At 53.4% G+C, this 19,883-nt stretch overlaps 5 protein-coding genes across 5 annotated transcripts; 2 read left to right on the top strand and 3 right to left on the bottom strand.

Annotated features, from left to right (window-relative positions):
• Positions 1-305: 305 nt before the first annotated feature.
• On the bottom strand, positions 306-1,708 carry BDP81DRAFT_421279 (ribosomal L27e family protein). Its single transcript, XM_060589906.1, has 3 exons — positions 1,578-1,708; positions 882-1,218; positions 306-757 (listed from the first exon to the last, which is right to left on the bottom strand). The coding sequence occupies exons 1-3, from the start codon at positions 1,638-1,640 to the stop codon at positions 750-752; spliced, it is 408 nt and encodes a 135-aa protein (XP_060448158.1). The 5' UTR covers positions 1,641-1,708; the 3' UTR covers positions 306-749.
• Positions 1,709-2,061: 353 nt separating this feature from the next.
• BDP81DRAFT_458991 (uncharacterized protein) lies at positions 2,062-2,301 on the top strand (the record flags this gene model as incomplete). Its single annotated transcript, XM_060593491.1, has 2 exons — positions 2,062-2,210; positions 2,271-2,301. 2 exons carry the CDS (start codon positions 2,062-2,064, stop codon positions 2,299-2,301), a joined length of 180 nt encoding a protein of 59 aa, XP_060448157.1.
• A 391-nt stretch (positions 2,302-2,692) lies between these two features.
• Positions 2,693-5,520, top strand: BDP81DRAFT_458989 (4-hydroxyphenylpyruvate dioxygenase; the record flags this gene model as incomplete). The annotated part of the gene is made up of 2 exons (XM_060593490.1): positions 2,693-2,714; positions 4,286-5,520. The coding sequence occupies 2 exons, from the start codon at positions 2,693-2,695 to the stop codon at positions 5,518-5,520; spliced, it is 1,257 nt and encodes a 418-aa protein (XP_060448156.1).
• A 390-nt stretch (positions 5,521-5,910) lies between these two features.
• On the bottom strand, positions 5,911-7,412 carry BDP81DRAFT_313431 (Ssl1-like-domain-containing protein; the record flags this gene model as incomplete). Its single annotated transcript, XM_060583890.1, has 2 exons — positions 5,911-6,799; positions 6,859-7,412. The coding sequence occupies 2 exons, from the start codon at positions 7,410-7,412 to the stop codon at positions 5,911-5,913; spliced, it is 1,443 nt and encodes a 480-aa protein (XP_060448155.1).
• Positions 7,413-11,153: 3,741 nt separating this feature from the next.
• On the bottom strand, positions 11,154-11,569 carry BDP81DRAFT_369288 (uncharacterized protein). The gene has a single exon (XM_060586585.1). The coding sequence runs from the start codon at positions 11,525-11,527 to the stop codon at positions 11,264-11,266; it is 264 nt and encodes an 87-aa protein (XP_060448154.1). The 5' UTR covers positions 11,528-11,569; the 3' UTR covers positions 11,154-11,263.
• Positions 11,570-19,883: the final 8,314 nt, after the last annotated feature.

Below are 19,883 nucleotides of genomic sequence, written 5' to 3'. Positions count from 1 at the left end.
CTCGGCTCTCTTTGAGACCATTTGCTAGGAATCTCGAACTGATTACGCGAATGGGAAGTTGGATCAGTAAAGGTGTTTCTGGCTTACGACTACCCACGTTGACTGTGACGTAGCGGGCCAGAAAACATCATCAGTTGGCCAGCGTCAAATCAGTCGCCATTACTTCGCCACAAGAAAATGCACAATCTAAACGACGATGGTATCAACATCTAACGTGAGTCGTGGTTTCAGCAATTCGGTCTTGGCTTGTCGTAGAGGGTTGTGTGGGTGGGTTGCAATATTCTGTGCAACAATCAATGTGGGTCGGGTACAACACCTCGAGCGGTGGTGGTGGGCACCGACGCAGCACTCAAACCTCATGAAATTGGAAGCACGCGCGCAGAATAGGATATAGCAAGGCATCACGACTCGAGGTTGGCTGGAAAAGGTTGATTTGACTTGCTTATTTCATGTTCCATTGATCATGGCCATCCCACGGCCGAGGGCTGAATCATACCCATCAGTCATCATAGACCCTTGACCCCTTTTAAATCTCATCTTCTTTTGTGTCTATCACTCTTCCGGTCACAGCAGCAGCGGCGGCATTTTTTTCCATTTGTTGTTGAGGTATCACAGGGCAAACGTCTTGGATTTCAATGGTTTGTCATTGGGAGAGCCCTTAAACCGAGGACCTCAAATGCCAATTGATGCTCTTTACAAGCCAGCCCAACTCCCCGACCTGTTGACGATTGCAGAAAACGGTTTGTCCTTTAAAATCCTGCGCGATGGTTGTTAGTACGTGGATGGGATATCAGTATTCGACGCGAAGCCTCTCTTCCTTGGGGGAGGGAAACCCCGAGAAATAATAGCACACGATCGACGTGGGGAAGAGAGTAACATACTCAGAGGCGTGAAGAACCATCTGTTCTTTCCGCTCGTGTAACGCTCCTCCAGAACCTTCTTCACCTGCTTCTTGGCATCCTCACGCTGGGTGACCTCCTTGAAGGTGTCGTTGCTGACGACGCCCTTGAGGCCCTCGAGCTCGAGAGTGTAGCGGGTGGGCATCAAGTGGTTGTAGTTGACAAGCTTGACGAAGGGCTTGATCTTGTTGCGCTTGTCCTGGCGGGTCTTGGACATGCGGCGGGTGATCTTGGAGGGGTAGCGCTCGATGCCGGCGACCAGGGCGTGGCCGAAGGGGTGAGCCTTGTTGCCAGAGTCGACAGGCTGGATGATGACGACCTGCAGAGAGGAACGTTAGCAATCGCTCGGGTTCGTTGCATGTATAAGCGTCGTCGCCCAACATAGTCCACTATTATCCTCCTCCGCAGTAATATTCGTAGATGCCCTCAGTCATCGGACGCTCGAGAAGTAGAAAAGTGTTTGGTCGGCCGGTGTTCCCTCCTATATTTTCGAAATTCGTAATCGTTTCGTGTAGTCGTCGCCATAATTTCCTCCCGTGATTTCCTGACCAAACACTTTCACACTTCTCGGCGTCGATGTTGGGTTGTCTTCATCCACACCCCTCCTTCTCGCGAAGTCGGGTGAAAATAGTACTGCGACGGGGTAGGCTTTCTCGAGATTTTCGTATGTAATCGTACCTTCTTGCCGGCGTAACGGCCGTGGGTGATGATGGCGACTCTGCCGACCTTGAGGAACTTCATTTTGACCTGCGCTGTCGGTGGGTGCTGGGCGTACTGGGCGGTTGGTGAAAGTTGCTGCGACGTGAGAGCCTGGATTTGATAACCTAAAGGAAATTTCAAAATTGATCCGTGGGAGGGAGGGACCTAAGCATGTGCCCGGTCACGTGGTTGAAATTTTACTGGAGAATAGGCGAATCAATGGTGGTGGGTGGTGCTGCAAGTGGGGGCCGTTGGCAATGGAAGGACGCTTCCATTGACCGGCGTCCGCGCTGGAGCTCTACTAGCACAGGTACCGTGTACGGCCATGAATCTGCTCCACTTCCCAAGCTGACCACGGAGCTCTTCGCAAACTTCCTCCGATCCATTTCAACAACAGTCCAAACTCACCACTTTCCCCGAACGACGAGACCTCACGCGACGACGATACACCACAACGCACATCATGGCTGCTCCTCCTGCATACATCATCTCAAAGGTCGCTGACCCCATCTTCGCCTTGGTAATTGGACTTGGTGCCGCTGCGACCAGAATCAATCGCGAGGAGAAGGAAAAGGGCAGGACTACGCAGGAGACCATTGCCGCGGCGAAAAGGTATGGCAGCTACCAGCAGTACACTGATGCGAGCTCTGACTAATTCAACTGGATTTCTAGACGTCTGGGGCTTCTCAAGGCTTCCGCATAGGCACTCATCATCATAACCATTGGCAAGGGAGGAAATGCAATGCCTCAATCGCATTGCCTTGCATTCACAAGTTATTGATACTACATATACCCTTTACTCGCCGTAGGACGGCCCATACTCCTTCTTCATCGCCTCCCGAACAATCTGCCCGCACAGCTTCGCCGTGGGATTCGTGCTCACTGCCAGACCCTTCGCGACCTCGTTGCCGTATCTTCCGCCATAGGCAAAGTCCCGAGACGCCGCCTCCTCGAACACGAGCTTCGTCCAGCTAACTTCTCGCCTCCCCTCGGCGACCTGCACGCTGTGCTCTTCTACGAGCTTGGCAGTCATGTGGTAGATTGCGGCGCGCTGCGTGTACGCCAGCGACAGGGTCTTGGCAGCCTGAGGCGACATGGCGCCGAACATCGTGCGCGGCGTCAAGAGGGAGATGGACATCTCAGTGTCTTCCAGGGCGGTCTTTGAGTGCTGGATCAACTCGGCGGTCTCGGGTGCCTGGACGAGTCGCTGCGGCGTGTGTGGTGCTCCCGCTAATAGCATCGTGTCTCCGTACAGCCGCCTTAGTGCCTGTACGCGATTGTTCCTCGCGCTGGCATAGTTGGGGTACTCTTCGATGAAGTCGTCGAGCTTCGAAAGAAGGCCTTTGTACTCTTGTACCGGCTCGGATACAGTTTTCGGTCGCAATCCTGCCAATTGGAGTTCGAGCTGTTGCATGGACAGAATAATTTCGCGCTCCTTCTGTATCACACGCTCATAGACGGCGGCATCAGTGATGTGAGGATCCCGGGGCAGGGATGGGTCGAGGAGGACGTTCGCCGAGGGATCGGATTCGGGGTCCTTGATCTTGTCAAGTACGTTTGCGTCTCGTCGAGTCAGGTCCACGGAAACCATTTTGCAGTGTTGAATTGGAGATTGGACAGTTTGGGAAAGAATACTGATGTTCTTTGTCGAGGGAACAGCTTCGAGATAAATCGAACTTTTTTCCCGATACGTGACGATTGAGCGACTACACGTTTTCCCGAACTCAAAGTGACTTGCACTACCAGGCCTAGCAGGCAGTACCGCAACCTTTATCAGACGCAACCCCTTCCGAGCGGCTCCAGCGGGGGGCCGACCAGCAGGTCCTAACATTCCGCACTGCGACGGCTACGAAAGGGTTTCAGAGGCGGTGCGATAAGGCATGCCGTCATGGTGGGTACCCCACCCATCCCTGAAGAAGAGAGCCCAGACGTTCCCCAGGATGAACGGAAACAGCGGCTTGGTCGCCTGTGCCCTCATGTTCTTTGTATTCCAGGTTGGATCTGGGAGGGTGCTGCGCGGGATGGCGGGCATAGCCTGGAGCATCCGAAGCATGGTGGGGAACCCGTCAAAGCCGCGCCGCACATGGGCCGGCCAGCGGCGGCTTATCGCGGCTCACTGCGGCCATCACACTCGGCCGGCGCCTTTCCGCATGCGATTGGCATCTCACCTCTACGCTTTACCGCTGCCAACCTCTCCTTCTACTTCGGGACGCTACTGCCAGGAATCGAAGCCATTCCAGGATGGCGCCCGTCCCGTCACGAATTGCCTATGCGCAAGGACTGTGAACGGAGACAGGATCCAGAGACCACCCCCGCCCGGGAGGGAAGGTCAGCCAGTGGCAAGCGTTAGATGCGGCGACGGGGAGCCACCAATCTGCGGGCGTGGAATGCAGGATTACTGAAGTCCTTGTCCTCCAAAGGCGGAAGTCCGTCGTTGAATAAGGTTCATATCTGATAATACAGTGTCAGTGTCTTGGTACATATAGAATGGACGGTACGACGTACATAACACGGACAATTACCCCCCTTTCCTCAACCAGCAACGTCTACAATCTCACTAGATTAACCATCGACTCTGCCTCTTCTCAGAGAATTCCAACGCACTTACACACACCCATACCTCCTCGACCCTAGTCCTTTCACCCCCGAAAACTTCTGAGTGTCAATGTCCCCTTCTGCAATCACAGACTCCCCGCCACAGAACGCCGCCTACCCGGCATCAACAGATCTCGGCGATGGACTCGCAGTGCAGCTTCCGCCGCCCAACTTCCAGGGCTACGATCACGTAACCTGGTGGGTTGGCAATGCCAAGCAGGCCGCTGCTTACTACACTACTCTCTTCGGCTTCAAAACCGTAGCATACAAGGGCCTTGAAACGGGCAGCAGGTACATCGCCTCATACGCCGTCGCCAACAACGACGTCCGTTTCGTCTTCACCTCCCCGGTGCGGTCCCTGGCCCATCTCCCCGAGGATGAGCCCATCTCAGGCGCGGAGCGAGAGCTCCTGCGCGAGATTCATGCCCATCTCGAGAAGCACGGCGACGCAGTAAAGGACGTCGCCTTCGAGGTCGACAATGTCGAGGGCGTATACAACAAGGCCGTATCAGAGGGCGCCAATGCCGTTCAGCCTCCAACCGTCCTCAAGGACAAGGAGTACGGCAACGTCCTGACCGCCGTCATCCGCACCTACGGCGATACCACACACACGCTCATTTCCCGTACCGGCTACTCAGGCCCCTTCCTCCCGGGCTTCCGCGCCGCGAAGCCCACCGCGGCCACCGTCACGCTCCCTAACGTTCCCCTGGCCCGAATCGACCACTGCGTCGGCAACCAGTCCTGGAACGAGATGGTGTCCGCCTGCGCCTTTTACGAGCAGTGCCTCTCCTTCCACCGCTTCTGGTCCGTCGACGACTCACAAATCTCCACAGAGTTCTCGGCCCTCAACTCCATCGTCATGGCCTCGGCCAACAACATGGTCAAGATGCCCATCAACGAGCCCGCGCCCGGTAAGAAGAAGTCCCAGATCGAGGAGTACGTCGTCTTCAACTCGGGCGCCGGCGTCCAGCACATTGCTCTCTTGACGCAGGACATCATCACCACCGTGTCGGCCATGCGCGCCCGCGGCGTCGAGTTCATCAATGTCCCCTCGACGTACTACGATACCATCCGCCACCGCCTCAAGACGGAGAAGCGCAACTGGGAGCTCAAGGAGGACCTCGCCACCATTGAGGCGCTCAATATCCTCATCGACTACGATGAGCAGGGATACCTGCTTCAGCTCTTCACCAAGCCGCTGATGGACCGCCCTACCGTCTTCATTGAGATTATTCAGCGCAATGAATTTGAGGGTTTCGGCGCTGGTAACTTCAAGAGCTTGTTCGAGGCCATTGAGCGTGAGCAGGCCGAGCGTGGAAACCTGTAAAAGCAGAAGAAGCTAGTTAAGCCATATCAAACCCCATTTCAATGTCACAATTGTTCGTATTCGCACTCGTGACTGCATTAATCACGAGTCCATGATGCTTGTCTCTCGGCCAGCTTTTTCAATGTTGGTGGGATTCTGCAGGGTACAATAGGTATATTTATAAACATGGTCCTTATCCGGACCCCTTGCGCCGATATACTCTTTTCTCCAATTCCTGTGCTCCGCTGATGCTGGCATCCGTTTGTCCAAATGCAAACTGCCGAATGTCGGCCAATTCTGGCCAGAGCCCTGCTCTCTCTCTATCTCCCTCTCTCTTGTCTCTGCCGTGGAGCTCCACATGTCCTTAAAGATCCTCCATCCCATATCCCGTTTCCCGTAGATCTGTTAACGTCATGAGTCCACCACCATGGCTGTCCCATTGGTTTGATGCTCATGCGTCCCATTCGTCTCGTTGATTATCTCCATTGCCGCCCTACGGGTATCACTTTGGCATCCAGGGCAATTGTGGATGACCTCATGCGCGTAGACGTCGCAATCGATGCAAAAGTGATTATCGCACACCGTGCAGGCGTATCGTCCACTTTCGCTGACCCCCTTGAGCTCTGCCGCCTTCACCGGGGTCGGCGCAACTGGACCGGTCGTCGTAGGAACGCCATCTTGATCCTTGCTTTTGTCCTTCTTCTTGAAGGTCTTGGGTGGTTCCGGAAAGTTGGCAAGGCACGAGTAGCATGCTTTTGACTTGGCGGCTGCGGCCCAGGGAACCTCGACCCAGTTCCTCAACGGGAAGAGATGGTGGTATGAGCGCGCGAGATGGGTGGAGAGAATGAGTGTCAGGCTGCAGGCGGGGCACTCGATGGGCAGACGACACACGCGGGTAGCGCAGCGCGTGCAAAGGTAGCCTTCACGGGCGGGTTTGTTATGGCAGGCGCATACGGCCGTCGTCTCGCCCTGCGCGAGGGTGCGAGAGGGGAAGCCCATCATGAGCAGGGAGGCGGTGCTCTGCGCGGCCGTCCGGGTGACGGGCGGGGTCGTGGCGGCGAGGAGGAGATCGCGGAAATGGGCATCGTTCATGCAGACGCTGTATTGTGTTTCTTCACCGGCGTTGGTGCGGCTGCATAGCTCCGCGCAGATGGCGACCTGCGCCGCAAGGCCGACAATCGTTACGCGGATTCGATCGGCTATGAGGGATTCTATTGTGGTGTGGATGTCGCCGGGGTCGGAGGAGAGGAGGGCGCCGTAGACGATGAGGACTTCTCGTGTGCCGTGGGAGGGTGCGTGGCTATCGGATCAGAGTCAGTAATGTGTCTGTAGAGCTCGGGGGTGGGCGTTGTCACGTACAAAAGTGCACCACGGCACATCTCGAGCGCATTCTGCAAACTCGGGTTGCCCGACGCATCTTGGCCCTCGAATTCCTTTAGCTTCTCCAGGTGGTCTGTCGGATTGCCGCTCATCTCGCTGATTCGAAGCGCCACACCGTCCCGCATGCCGACGATGCCCAGCTGCGAGATTGGGTTCTGTTCAAAGTACTCCTTCACAAAGTCTGCCGCGTACGCCCAGGCTACGCGGTAGCGGTTCGGTAGCATGTCCTTCTCGGTCATGGCGAATGACATGTCCAGCACCAGCACCAGATGTCTGATAATGCCGCGCTGCAGTGGTGTTGTGTCTCTCAGTAGTCTCCTCCTCTTCTCGGCCTCCAAGCTCGCTCCGACAGCGAGACTGCCGTCGGCGCCCTCTGTGACTTGCTCCCAACTTCGCTTGACCTCCTCCCACCGCGCCTTGGAGTTGCTGCTCTTTCCCTTCTTTCCTCCCTTCCTCGCATCGCCGCCTCTCCCGTTGGCGACCTGGAGGTCATCATCGGACATCTCATGGTACTCGCCATCGGAGTCGGCCATGATGGATGACGTCGTTCGGAGGCCTCGATCCTTATGCTGCTTCGTACGTCGGATTCGGTCGCTCGGTTATGCCTGTTTGGCAGTCTCAAAGACTCGGCGAAGCGTCTCGCTAGTCGGGGTTTATTTGCGGAAGAAAGAACTAGGTGATTAGGCAGGTGTGTGGAAGAAGTAGAAGTGGGCGCCACAAGGCTATGGGGAAAAGATCGCAGCCTCGCACTTTAGGCCTGGAAGCTCTGTTGCCACAACCAATCAGAAGGCGTGTAATGCACACCCTTGTTGGTGGTTGCTTCACATGCCACTGAACATCGAATCTGCAATCTATGCGAATTGCTCGGTGTTTTCCATATTCGATTGAAGCCTGGCGCAAGTGTAGTTTGCTACTCACCCTAATGTTGAGTTGATTAGCTTGTCGGTCTGATCGAATGTGAGAACATTGCAGCCTCAACCGTCGCCTCTGTGAAATGTTGCGAGGGGAGTCTCGCAACCACTACCACTGAATTGCTTTGCATAATACCGGACACTTTGCTTATGCATGCGAGTTCTCGAAACTGACATCGTCAATGTCAAGAGCTCTCGCTGATTTCTTCCTGCTACTACATTAACAGAGTGCGCTCGCTTACTACACATCATCTAGACTAGCCAGACCGCTTACCTTGCCATGTTGCATGATGTTCCTAGTGAGACATTCACGATGATGCACTCCGTCAATGTCGAAATAGGTACATTGGCGGAGCTATGGTGGGGTCTGACAGGGGACACCCGAACCCCGGAGCTCCCGGGGGTTCGGCTTCGCGGTTCCATCCGGATCGGCGCCGGTCCAATGAGAGTGGGGAACGTAGCCGTCCGGCCTCCGAGGCGAACTTACCTTGGATGATAGGAGCACCAAGTCGTCAAGCAACCATAGAGTTCTTCTCTATCCTATCTGACAATTGTTTTGTACCTTGTTAAGACGTTGCCACATCCGACTCTTCTGGACCAAATGCAGCTTTGCAGAAGTCTCAATTTCCAACGCTTTGATTTCGGCTGGAAACCCCAGTTACAGTTAAGCAGTCGACCGATATATATATCCAAGCGTACGACCCAGGCCTTTCTGAGTCCCATTTTGGCCCCAAAAGACTTGGAGTTATCAAGGGAGGCTTAACTGTTCTGGAGCAAACAGGTCTGGCTTTCCTCTACTCGTTGTGTAATCTTCTTCTCCGTCACTCTAAGCGCCCCTTCGGTGTTACCCGCGAAGTCGTACGTGCAGCTTCGTGACATGAGTAGACAACGGAAATTTACTTTGGTTCCTAATATGACAGTTGTATGTGTCACTTTTGCACTTGATCTAACTTTGAGTGTTTTCTTTTCTGTGGATTATGTATTGACATTCAGTCAGGCCTGGGAGTTCTTCTTCTGCTGGACTACGAGTGTTATCGCGGGCCTTGGAATTCCCGGATGTATGGCCAAGGCCCATGTTGAAGGCGCAGCTACCTCGCTCCGCAGAAGCGAGACGAGCATACTGGGCTTCATGGCTATACATCATACGAGGAATATCCGACAGTGATCATGTCAACTCGCGGACTTCACCCTCAGAGCTCGTCCGAGACTGAAGCGTGCGGGTGCAAGATTCCGGCATCAGATTGCATCTTCTACCAAAGTACACAGTCTTCCATACTCGCGTCGAGAGATGAACCTCGGTCCATAGCAGCCAAGCAACACATAAGAGCTGCTGAAGAGTGACCTTGTAGAGTATGAGGCGTCCGTCTTATGGGATACATGTACGAAGTGATGCCTGGGTGAAGTACATGGGCGAAAATTCTCATTCTCCCCAAAAACTGAGGAAACCACTTCCATGTACTTTTTGAGGGAGTAAATGTGGGTTGAGGATTGCCTCGACCAGTTTCCAGTGCGCGGCTCAGGTTCTCCCGTGAAGAATGCTGTCCAATAAGAGAAGTAAAGCACTTCAATGACAAGATGATGCTGTTGTAAGAGGACTACCTTGGAGAATGCCCCTCTTATAAACGCCTTCTGTCAGGTCATTTTCTTGGTTCCGAATATGTATCAAACTGAACCGCGAGGGAAAACGAAGAAAGAGTAGAGACTTTCGTGAAGTCAACCGCAACACATTTCGTTCGTACCTTTACCCCAGCATGGCTTTCTCTTTGGAAAGTTTACTATCCCAATTCATTTTCCTGCAGTGTCGACGGTGCGGGGAACTCGTGATCACTCTCGCGCCTGCCCCTCCTGCATAGGTGTACTCAAATTTTCATGATTCGATCTTCAGTGTAGATCGTTAACGGTCAAGACTCACTGGCTGACCCGAAGGTCTCTACCGGATTCTCCGACCTTGCCTTTCTACGCCCAAGCAGAAACCATATCTACAAGAGTTCACCGTCCCGACGATTCGCGCACACGGGCTCCGAAAACTCTGTGCATCCCGGCAGTCGCGGGCACCTGAAGCTGGAGACGCAACGTGAAGACCGAGGTTGAACAGAATGAAGGCCTTGCTGGCAAGGTGGTTGTCGCAATGTCCTGTAAACACCATACGGCTTGCTAAGGAGCGTACACGTCGCCAATACAAAAAATGGTGGAAACGGGAGGCAACATCCTGTTATACCCAGCTAGGACTCAAGGCCACCCTCGCTTGCGCTCCCGAACTAGCCCTGCCGCGGGCTATCCTTCATCATCTCCTAGCAGCCCGATCAGGCCATGGAGACTTCGAACAATACCACCAACGCTTTAACCATACAGAAGCACTGCTTACCTGCTCCTGCGGGGAGGCAAAGGCGGTAGACCATCTAGTCTACTGCCAAAAGACCCTAGTGAGGAGGCATCAGTGGCCTACCCTCCACCCTTCTAGCCCACTCGATCCTATAGGACCTATAGGATCTCTTGAGCGGTACTATAAGGGGTTAATTACTGATCCTATTGGCTTCCAGGCCTTTCTCCGCGTGACAGACTTCTTTCAGAAGATCTTCCCGCGGTACTAAGGACTAGGTCTTGACCTAGGCCCGACTAACGAATTTCTCCTCCTAGAGGGACAGACGGTAACAACGGAACTAGGGAACCAGCGGGAACTAGGGACGGATAGAACAGACAGTAGCTTACGGGCAAGATTTGGAGGACGTTAGGAAGAGGCGTGTACTATAGAGTATATAGCTCGAGCCTACGGCCCTCCACGCCATATACCCTTCGGGAGGTCTGCCGCAAGGGCGGCTGCGCCCTTGCCGTTACGGCGTTAAATAGAACAACAACAACAACTGTAAACACCATGCCTTTCCGTACAATCTTTAAGTATGATTGGATGCTATGCTCATCAGCAATCCCGCAATGTAGGACATAATTTCGGTGAGAATGTTAACGAGATTAGAAGCCTTAGATATATGTGTTCTACCCGAGATGATATCCAGATTGGTATTGAGTGGCCTTTTCTGATTGTACTTCCTCCTGCCGCTCAAGTGGCGGCGGATTTGAGATGCGGTGGCAATTTTGCTTCCCTGTCGTATGACACAAGCACTTAAAAGCCATGAAACCATCATTTTACAGGACAATAAGTTGATGAGAACGCGGTCGTTTCATTTAGATGGAGCTTACACCATTTCTTCATCCCTTTGTCGACTCAGTTTTTCAGTAACAAGGCGGGGAACATGATCAGGCTAAGGATGTGAGGCAGATTGATATCACCAAAACACCACACCATCAAAACAAAAACCAAACATGGACCTTGAAGAAAAGAACAACACGCCAATAAAAGAGTCAGGCTCATTCGCAAAGCTTCCCGAATTGGTTATGGGGACGAAGGGCAGAGCCGCAACACCAGCATCGCCTAGTTCCCGCTGTCACGATATGTCCAGCTATGCCTCGCGTTTCTGTCACATACGACCATACCCATTGGAAAACTCGGGATCCCGTCCGCTCTCCCATAGATAAGCCAATGAGGGCCGGATTAGTAGTTGGGTCGGTGACGACCAGCGAATACCTGGTGTTGTATGTCTTTTGACTTCTGTTTTGGCAATCCGGCACCGCGTTTTGCTGGGTATGTTGTTGTCTCTGATGTACCGGCTTTCAGGGGATGATATGGAGGTGACAGGCTGGAACGCCGCGGCGCATTGAACACGGAAACCCAATCTAGACATACTTGCAGGCCTTTGCTTTTGTCGTCACTGACCTACGACAACTAGATCATCTGCCCTAGTTTCCAGGAAACCGGTTCTTAGCTGGCACTAGAGGAGTACATACATACGCTGAAAGACAGGATCAAGTCCCGGGCCGCTACGGTTGAGCATTACCCGTCAAGACTCGACAGGGGAACCTCCTATCCGTACAAGGACCCAATGAGTTGGCAGATGAGGTAAGCCTATCTCGTAGTGGGGCTCCCAATAGGCTCACGGGTACCCGTGCATGTAAAATTCCACGGGTACCCGTGAAAATGACTAAGCAAACTGGTGGCACGGGTCTTGAGCCAATCGGAGGCGCGACTTAGGTTCCAATTATCCTTTCAATTTACGATTTAACCATAATATACTCTTCGGGTAGATTCTCAGCATACAACGCCTCCCGTTCGGCGTTGTCTCTCGCGACTCGATTCTAGATATCGCCTATACCTCTGCTGCTACTCCGAAAAGGGTTGTCTCCCTCCTCAGCGAAAACAAGCTCATCAACCCGTTCCTGCTCAGCTCTGTCCCAGTCTAGATAAGCCATCATCACTTCCTTTAGCCAATCTCTTGACCCCTTGGAGGTGGTGCAGCGTCTGTTCATCTGCTTATAGTCAAGACACCACTCATAAGACTTCTTCCCATAACGTAGTGGAAGACCCATTGCCCTCCGATACTCCTGGTTTGTTTTGACACTTCCACGAGGCTGGGCGGCATACCAGGCGCTTCTCGCTGCACAATATCGTTCGTATATTGTCTGGGGCGAATCGTATCTTGGAAGCGAGGGTGAAGGCGAACGCCGAGACGGCGATTGCACGTCAGGTGGTGATATCCCGGCATCCACTGCTCCATCTATAGTCGATGGAGCCAAGGCTAGTATGGATTGTATAGTGTTCGATAGAAGCCTTTCCGTAACTTCCCGTGCAGTAGAACAGCCCGCACTCGGTATCAAAACTAGACCCGGAGTAGGCATTGGCTCAAGTAATAAATGCGAGTATCGCAGAGGGCACGCCTTCGAAGTCATAGTATGGCCAGCCATATGACACCTGCTACATGTGCTTGGGGCCCGTGATGAAATTCCAATGATTTCAAACCCACTTAGCTCTCGCCTAGTGCTTGACTTCGGAATTCGGGGGTTCTCCGATTGCAACCTGGGCTCGATGCGCTGGCGAGGCTCTAGTAACAACTGCGGCGCTCCTTCACGCCTCAGGTGCCAATGCGCATGAAAGTGCTCACGTAGCAGAACAAGATTTTGTTCCTGTAAAGCCTTTAGTTTGTGTAGATATGGCAGACCGTACACACGAGAGAAGGCCCCCGTACAGACTGAGGAATGGTCTGTGCCATTCTTACTGAGCAGCTTCCGCTGCTCTTCTACTTTCCGGAGGGCTTCATGCGATACCCAGCCAAGTACTGCGCCATATATTGTTCCCGAAAGCTCGACCGGTATTCGTGTCTGTTGTTTGGCTTGATTAGATCTCAGATCCGAGAGCTGATTGAGTAACGCGTGCTTCATCGCTCGCCAAGCCTCGAACAGATCTAACGTGGATCTCTTTAGGTGCGATTTGAGCAGAGCATGGATGCCCTCAACCCGCGAGGTAGCTACGTTGCCAAAGTGCGTGTGCTGATCAACCCAGGCTTTCACTAGCTTCTCCTTGTACGGATGGACAACTTCCCTCTCGCCTAATTTTCTTGGCATCTACTGTTAGTGTAATAAGTGGGCTACCACCAAAATCCTTAACAGCTGAAAACCCTTCACCTCTCCTCCGGCGCTCTCCCGCGATGGCCTCGCAGCCTCCGGCGGGCTCTGGACCGTTGCCGGCCTCCTCGGCCGGCCCTGATCGAGGCTCTGGACCCTCTTCAGAGCCGCCCCCATCCTCAAGGGCTAAACGCCGCCGCGAAACCGAGGCCCAGCCACTCCGGCCCAGCCTCGTGGGAAGCCAGCCCGACGCCCCAACAACAACCCCCTTAACGGCTAAGGGGCCCTCGACTATGACTGGGACAGCTACTGGAGCTGTCCTTACAGCTCTTAATGAAGAGGCTAAGCACTGTGAAGCCCGAAAGGACGTCTTTATGGCTATTGCTCAGTCTGTGGACAACGTGATCTCTTGCTTTGAGGGGCCTAGGAAGCAGATTGCAAAAGAAGCTACAACCTATGTAATCCAAGCCTTGAAGAGGATTATGGGTAACGAGACTACGGCTCCGGCTCCGAGCCGGAAATGGACTGACGTAGCAGCCTCGGCTTCGACTACAGCCGTGGCCGTAGCCCCGACCCGTACCCGAATCCCCACCCGGCCCGAAGTCCAGACACAGAGTCTGACGGAGACCCGGGCCCAGGCTCTATCCCAACCGAAGGAGGACCTCCGGGTCTTTACCCGTATCCCAGAAGAGGGCCTAGCGGCTGCTAGGAAGCACGCCCCCTTCGCCCTACGCCGGACAGTCTGCCAGGCCCTTAGGCTCCAGCTGGCAGATATCCCACACATCTACCATATTGCAACTGGCTACTCACTGAGACCCCTGAATAAGCAGGTCCAGCAAGCCCTCCTTGCAAACAAACAGAAACTAGCAGAGTGTCTTGGAGCCTATAAGGTTGAGACCCCTACTAAGTGGTTTACCTACGTCGTCCCACGTTGCCCTGCTAAGATGTGGACTCTTGATGGCGACGCCCTTGACCCAGCTACTCTGGTAGAAGATGAGGTCCTTGACCAAACAGGACGTAAGCCTACCCGGGCCCAGCAGTCCCGGCTAGGTGTAAACCCTATTATAAACGAAGTTTCCTGGGTCATCTCCTTCTCTGTGGAAGTACCACCCTTCAGACTGTTTAACCAAAGCAGCAGGTCTCAGCTTATCCAAAAGAAGAAGACCCTAATCAGACATGATCCTGGATGCCAGGGATATCATTCGAACCGATAATTACTGTCACCGACAGCCACTCTGTAGCAACTGTAGCAGGCCCTCGGGATCCCACGAGACTGGGCCCTGCATAGCTAGACCGAAGTGCGCCAACTGCTCCGGCCCCTTCCAAGCTAACCATAAGGACTGTCCAGCAAGGCCCCTAGTGGTTAATGGCTCCCCTACTGTGGAGGCAATACTACTGTATTGGATCTGATGATGTTGGTTCACGGGGTCGTATACGACAAATAGTGGTAGCAATTATCACTCGTCTGTTGGTGATCCTATTGCTTGTTCTTCTTGTTCTTCTTGTTCTTCTTGTTGTTCTTCTATCTTACATTGTAGGCAGGAGTCGGTCGAAGTAGGTAGTGACGGCCTGGGTGGTTGCCCCACCTTTATCCGGCCGTGATGACTAAGCCAGTTGTCCCACTTCGCCCAGGGCAGGTGCCAGCCAGCCCATGGTACCTGCCTATTACTCCTTATCAGCCTTTGCTGTTCCAACAGATGATGATGATGGGAAAAGCTGAGCGCTGGCTGGGCTGGATATCTGGGCAAGGTGTAGGTGGGGCAGCTCCGAGATGTGAAGGAGCTGCCTCACGTGACCCACCTGCACCTGCCACACCTACCCTCCCAGACCGGAAGGAACTCTCCCGGATCCGTAAGGCTGGTCAGAAGGCCTATGAGGCCCTCTATCAGAGCAGCCAGGCTGGCACCCAAGCCAGCAACACCCAGCAACCTAGCAACAGCCTAACGAGCCATCAGCCCGGCTCAAAGCGCCCACGCGCCCCTACCCCTACCCAGGACTCAATTGTTGTAGCGGACGTTAGTGATGCGGCTAGCTGTAGCAGCATGGATGAAGATGAGAATGGGGCTGAAGCAGAAGGGCTGCAAGCCCCTGACGACCCAGTCCTACCCCCCCTACCCAGCCAACCTACCCTAGCTACCTCAAGCAGCAGGGCTCAGCGGGTGGCGCAGAAGCCTGACTACAACGTTATTAATGCCTACACCCACCTCGACCTCGACTCAGAGCAGTAGGCTCAGGCCAGCCTCCCCACGGGTACTACGAGTCGCCCAGTGTAGCGTGGGGAAGAGAAGCCCAGCTCATACAGCTCTCCTAGAGCTCTGCTGGGCGGATCAGATCGATATAGTACTGATCCAGGAGCCCTGGATAGGCTATAGAGATAAGATGCAAATCAACACACACCCAGGCTATAACTCCTATATCCCAGTTGACTTCTGGAACAACAGAGATACAAGACCTAGGGTTATGACCTATATACGCAAGAGTCTAAGACTACAAATACAGCAACAAAGGCCTACCCAAACGAGAGATATCTTATGGGTTAAGGCTGGCAACTTCACTATTATCAACGTATATAGGCCGCCAGGTGAGCCGACAAACCACACGACTACTGCTCTCCTAGGATACTATCCGCCAGAAAGAGCCCTTATAGCAGGGGACTTTAACGCCCGCCACCCTACCTGGGAACCAGGCTCCCCTAGCCGGAATCGGGGGGACGATATTGCAGAGTGGGCTGAAGGCTACGATCTTTCGTTTATTGGGGAGGTTGGGGTCCCTACCCATACTCATAGGCATACCCTCGACCTAACATTCTCAAATATCCCCTTTGCTGAGGCTTATATTAGCCCACACCTGCACCCAGGGGCTGACCACCAAGCTATCACAACAACTATCCCTATAGGCAAGGCCCAGGAACAGAAACGCCAGACTGGCCACCTCTCAGTCCCAGAGTCAGCCCTACCCCGACTTATCGACCTAGTAAGAGCTGGATCCTCAGCCTTACCTACCCTAGGGGAAGTACCTAGTCCAGCAGAGCTGGACACTCTAGCTACCCAACTAGTCAGCCTCTTCTATACAGCTATTCAAGCTGTAGGTAAGAGACGGACAAATCAGGGTAGGGGAGCCCCCTGGTGGACAGAAGAGTGTGCAGAAGCCCACCGAGCTGCTATCGAGGCTAGGCGCCAGCAGGCCCAGGAACCTGGGCTAGTTATACCTCCCCCCATCCTAGAGGAGCAAAAGATCTTCTTAACAACTGTTAGAAGGGCAAAACGCGCTTACTGGACTACTAAATCGAAGGGGCTAAGACAGACCAAGACCTATATAAGATAGTAGGCTGGCGGAAGGCTGGCTTAGCTGTTAAAGGCCCGCCTCTTATAGTGGAAGGTCAGACAATCGACAACAGCTACGATAAAGCCCAGGCCCTACGAAAGGCCTTACTAGAGAGATTTAACGCTACAGACGACTTACCTGGGGACCCTTTCGCTATCCCAGTAGTTGCACGGCGTCTAATGCCCTGGCAGGATGTGGTCAGCATGGAAGAAGTACGCCAGGCTACTCTAACAAAGACTACAACCCCTGGGATTGACGGGATTACTACAAAGTTACTACAACACACCTGGGAATCAGTAGCTAGGCCTATACAGCAGCTCTTCCAGGCCTGTATTCAAGTAGGCCACTTCCCTCGACCGTTCCGCAAAGCAGAAGTTGTCATGATCCAGAAGCCAGGGAAAACAGACTTCTCGAAGACTGGGTCTTGGAGACCGATATCCCTTTTATCCTGCTTGGGTAAAGGCCTAGAGCGGCTAATAGCAAAAAGGATGGCCTACCTTACTATCCTAGAAGGGGTTGCTAGCCCACAGCAGGTTGGAGCACTACCAGGCAGGGCTGCAGTCGACCTAACAGCCTGTCTGACCCACGAGATCGAGAGGGCTCTAGACTCAGGGCTCACTGCAACTCTTGTGACAATGGACGTTAAAGGGGCTTTTGACTCTGTCCTAAGAAACCGACTTATTATCAGGCTACGACAGCAGGGCTGGCCTAGTCATCTGATTAGGCTGATCTTCACCTTTACCTCTAGCCGAGCAGCCCGGGTCAGGCTAGAGGATACAACTACAGAGGTTTTCCCTCTATCCTGTGGGCTACCACAAGGCTCCCCACTATCCCCTATTCTCTTTTTACTATATTTAGCGGATATCCTAGCCGACGATCAAGAGCTACGGTTTGGCTAAGCGGATGATATAGGCTTAGTAGCTACTAGCCCGTCGCTAGAAGGAAATGCTATAGCCCTAGGCCAAAGGATCACTCATATCCTTAACTGGGGCACTGATAACAAGGTTGCTTTTGACCCAGCTAAGTGTGAGGCAGTCCACTTCAGCAGGAAATATAACCAGACAAAAGACCTACCAGATATACAGGCGACGGGCCTAACTATTAAGGCCTCAACTAAGCCTGTACGATGGCTAGGAGTCTGGTTCGACAAGAGACTCACCTTCCGTCACCATGTCGAAACTAAGGTGGCAGCGGCAAAGAAGGTAGCCCAGTTCCTACGGCACCTAACAAATACCAAAGGGGGACTCCCAGCAGCCGCAGTACGACAAGCGGTTATTGCCTGTGTCCTTCCAACAGCCTTGTATGGAGTTGAGACCTGGTATGCGGGCCTAACCAAACCAGCCCTAAACAGCGGCACCAATACTAGCAGTAGCACTGCTTTACAGATAGCTACAGTTGGTACAGGACAGAAGGGCCTGGCCCGTAGACTTAGCAAAGTTATTACAGCAGCAGCAAGGGCTATCCTGCCTGTCTGGAGAACCACACCGACCAGTAGCCTCATCCGAGACGCTGGCCTTCCCACAGCAGAGGTAGCCCTCGAAGCAGCGCGACTACGCTTCGCTATACGCCTGCAGAAGGTTGACCAACAGCATCCCTTGGTCCCAAGGCTGCTACAGTCAGGGCGGCAACAGACCAGGCTTCAAAGAACAGCTGGCCTTTTACCTAAGTGTCCAAGGCCAGCGCTCCTACAGCCGCAATACCTCCCAGGGTCTTATGACCTTATAGTTACACAGACGAAGGATGTAGCAGCTAGGATCTTCCAGGCCTGGCTCAAGACTGTGCCAGGTCAGCATACAGTCGTATACTCAGACGGCTCCAAAGCTCCTGACGGGGCTACAGGGTTCGGCTTTGTTATCTACCGCAACAATAAACGTATAGCCCAGGGCTGCGGCCGTCTCGGCTTAGCAGAAGTGTTTGATGGTGAGGCGGAGGGGGCGAGGGCTGGGCTCCGACGGGCCCTTCAGACCTCCCAAGGCCAGCCTATACACATCTGCATCGACAATACCAGCGTTATTCAGGGGATTCGCGGTAAGGTCCCAGACTCCTCACAAGCGGCCTTCCTTGAGATCCAGGAGGTAGCTAGGATACACGATATACAAACCCATTGGTCTCCTGGGCACCAAGGTATTAAAGGAAACGAAGAAGCAGACAGCCTAGCTAAGGAGGGAACAACTCTACCAGTCCTTAGGGGCCAACTAGCTACTCTATCAGGTATCAAGTGGCTTGCTAAAGAGCGGCCAAGACGCCAATATAGACGATGGTGGAAACAAGAGGCAACTCCCCGCTATACCCAACTAGGGCTCAAGGCTACCCTTGCTTGCCCTCCTGAACTTGGCCTCCCTAGGGCTGCCCTTCATCACCTCCTCGCGGCACGGTCAGGCCACGGGGACTTTGAACAATATCACCAACGCTTTAACCACACAGAAGCACTACTCACCTGCTCCTGTGGATGGGTTAAGGAGGCAGACCATCTAGTCTACTGCCGAAAGACCCTACTGAGGAGGCAACAGTGGCCCACCCTCTACCCCTACAGCCGCCAGGAGCCCGTAGGACCTATAGGGTCCCTCGATCGCTACTTCAAGGGGCTAATCACTGACTCTGAAGGCTTCCAGGCCTTCCTCTGCGTGACAGACTTCTTCCAGAAGATCTGCTCGCGGTACTAGGAGATAGGTCATAACCTATCCTCCAAACGACAAACTACCTCTATTAAGAAACCAGATGGTTATAACGGAACTAGGGCACCAGTGGGAACTAGGGATGGATAGAACACATAGTAGCTCACGAGCAAGATTTGGAGGACGTCAGGATACGGCGTGTACTATATAGTATATAGCTAGAGCCTGCGACCCTTCACGCCACATACCCTCCGGGAGGTCTGCCGCAAGGGCGGCTGCGCCCTTGCCGCCATGGCGTTAAATATAAAACAAACAAACAAACAAACTTGTACGGATGGAGCCAAAAGGACGTGACGTAGCCGACTTCTTTAAGATGGTCCGTAAGATAGCGTTCTTCGAAGTGAGAAACACGTTCCCGAAAGGTCATCTTAGACGGCGAGCTAATAATTAAATGCCAGGACTTGTAGAACTCTTCCTAGTTGTTAGTCGATGACTTTGGCGCTGCAGGGCTACTGGTTGTCTTCGTCTTGGTAAGGTCGAACGCAGAGTAGCAATGCTGAAGCACCGCCTTGTTTGCATGCCAGAGGCAAAGTAAAGATGCCGAAGATGGAAAGACAGCGGCTATAGCATTAATATATGCTAAGCAGCGATCTGTGAGGATAACCGTAGGTAGGCTAGCGTTGCACTGGTCATATAAGGACCT

Source organism: Colletotrichum phormii (assembly GCF_030913505.1).
Source record: "Colletotrichum phormii strain CBS 102054 chromosome Unknown BDP81scaffold_5, whole genome shotgun sequence".
In the NCBI taxonomy this organism is placed as follows: domain Eukaryota; kingdom Fungi; phylum Ascomycota; class Sordariomycetes; order Glomerellales; family Glomerellaceae; genus Colletotrichum; species Colletotrichum phormii.
The sequence above is the reverse complement of the archived record's forward strand: the minus strand, read 5'-3'. Positions and strand labels throughout refer to the sequence as shown.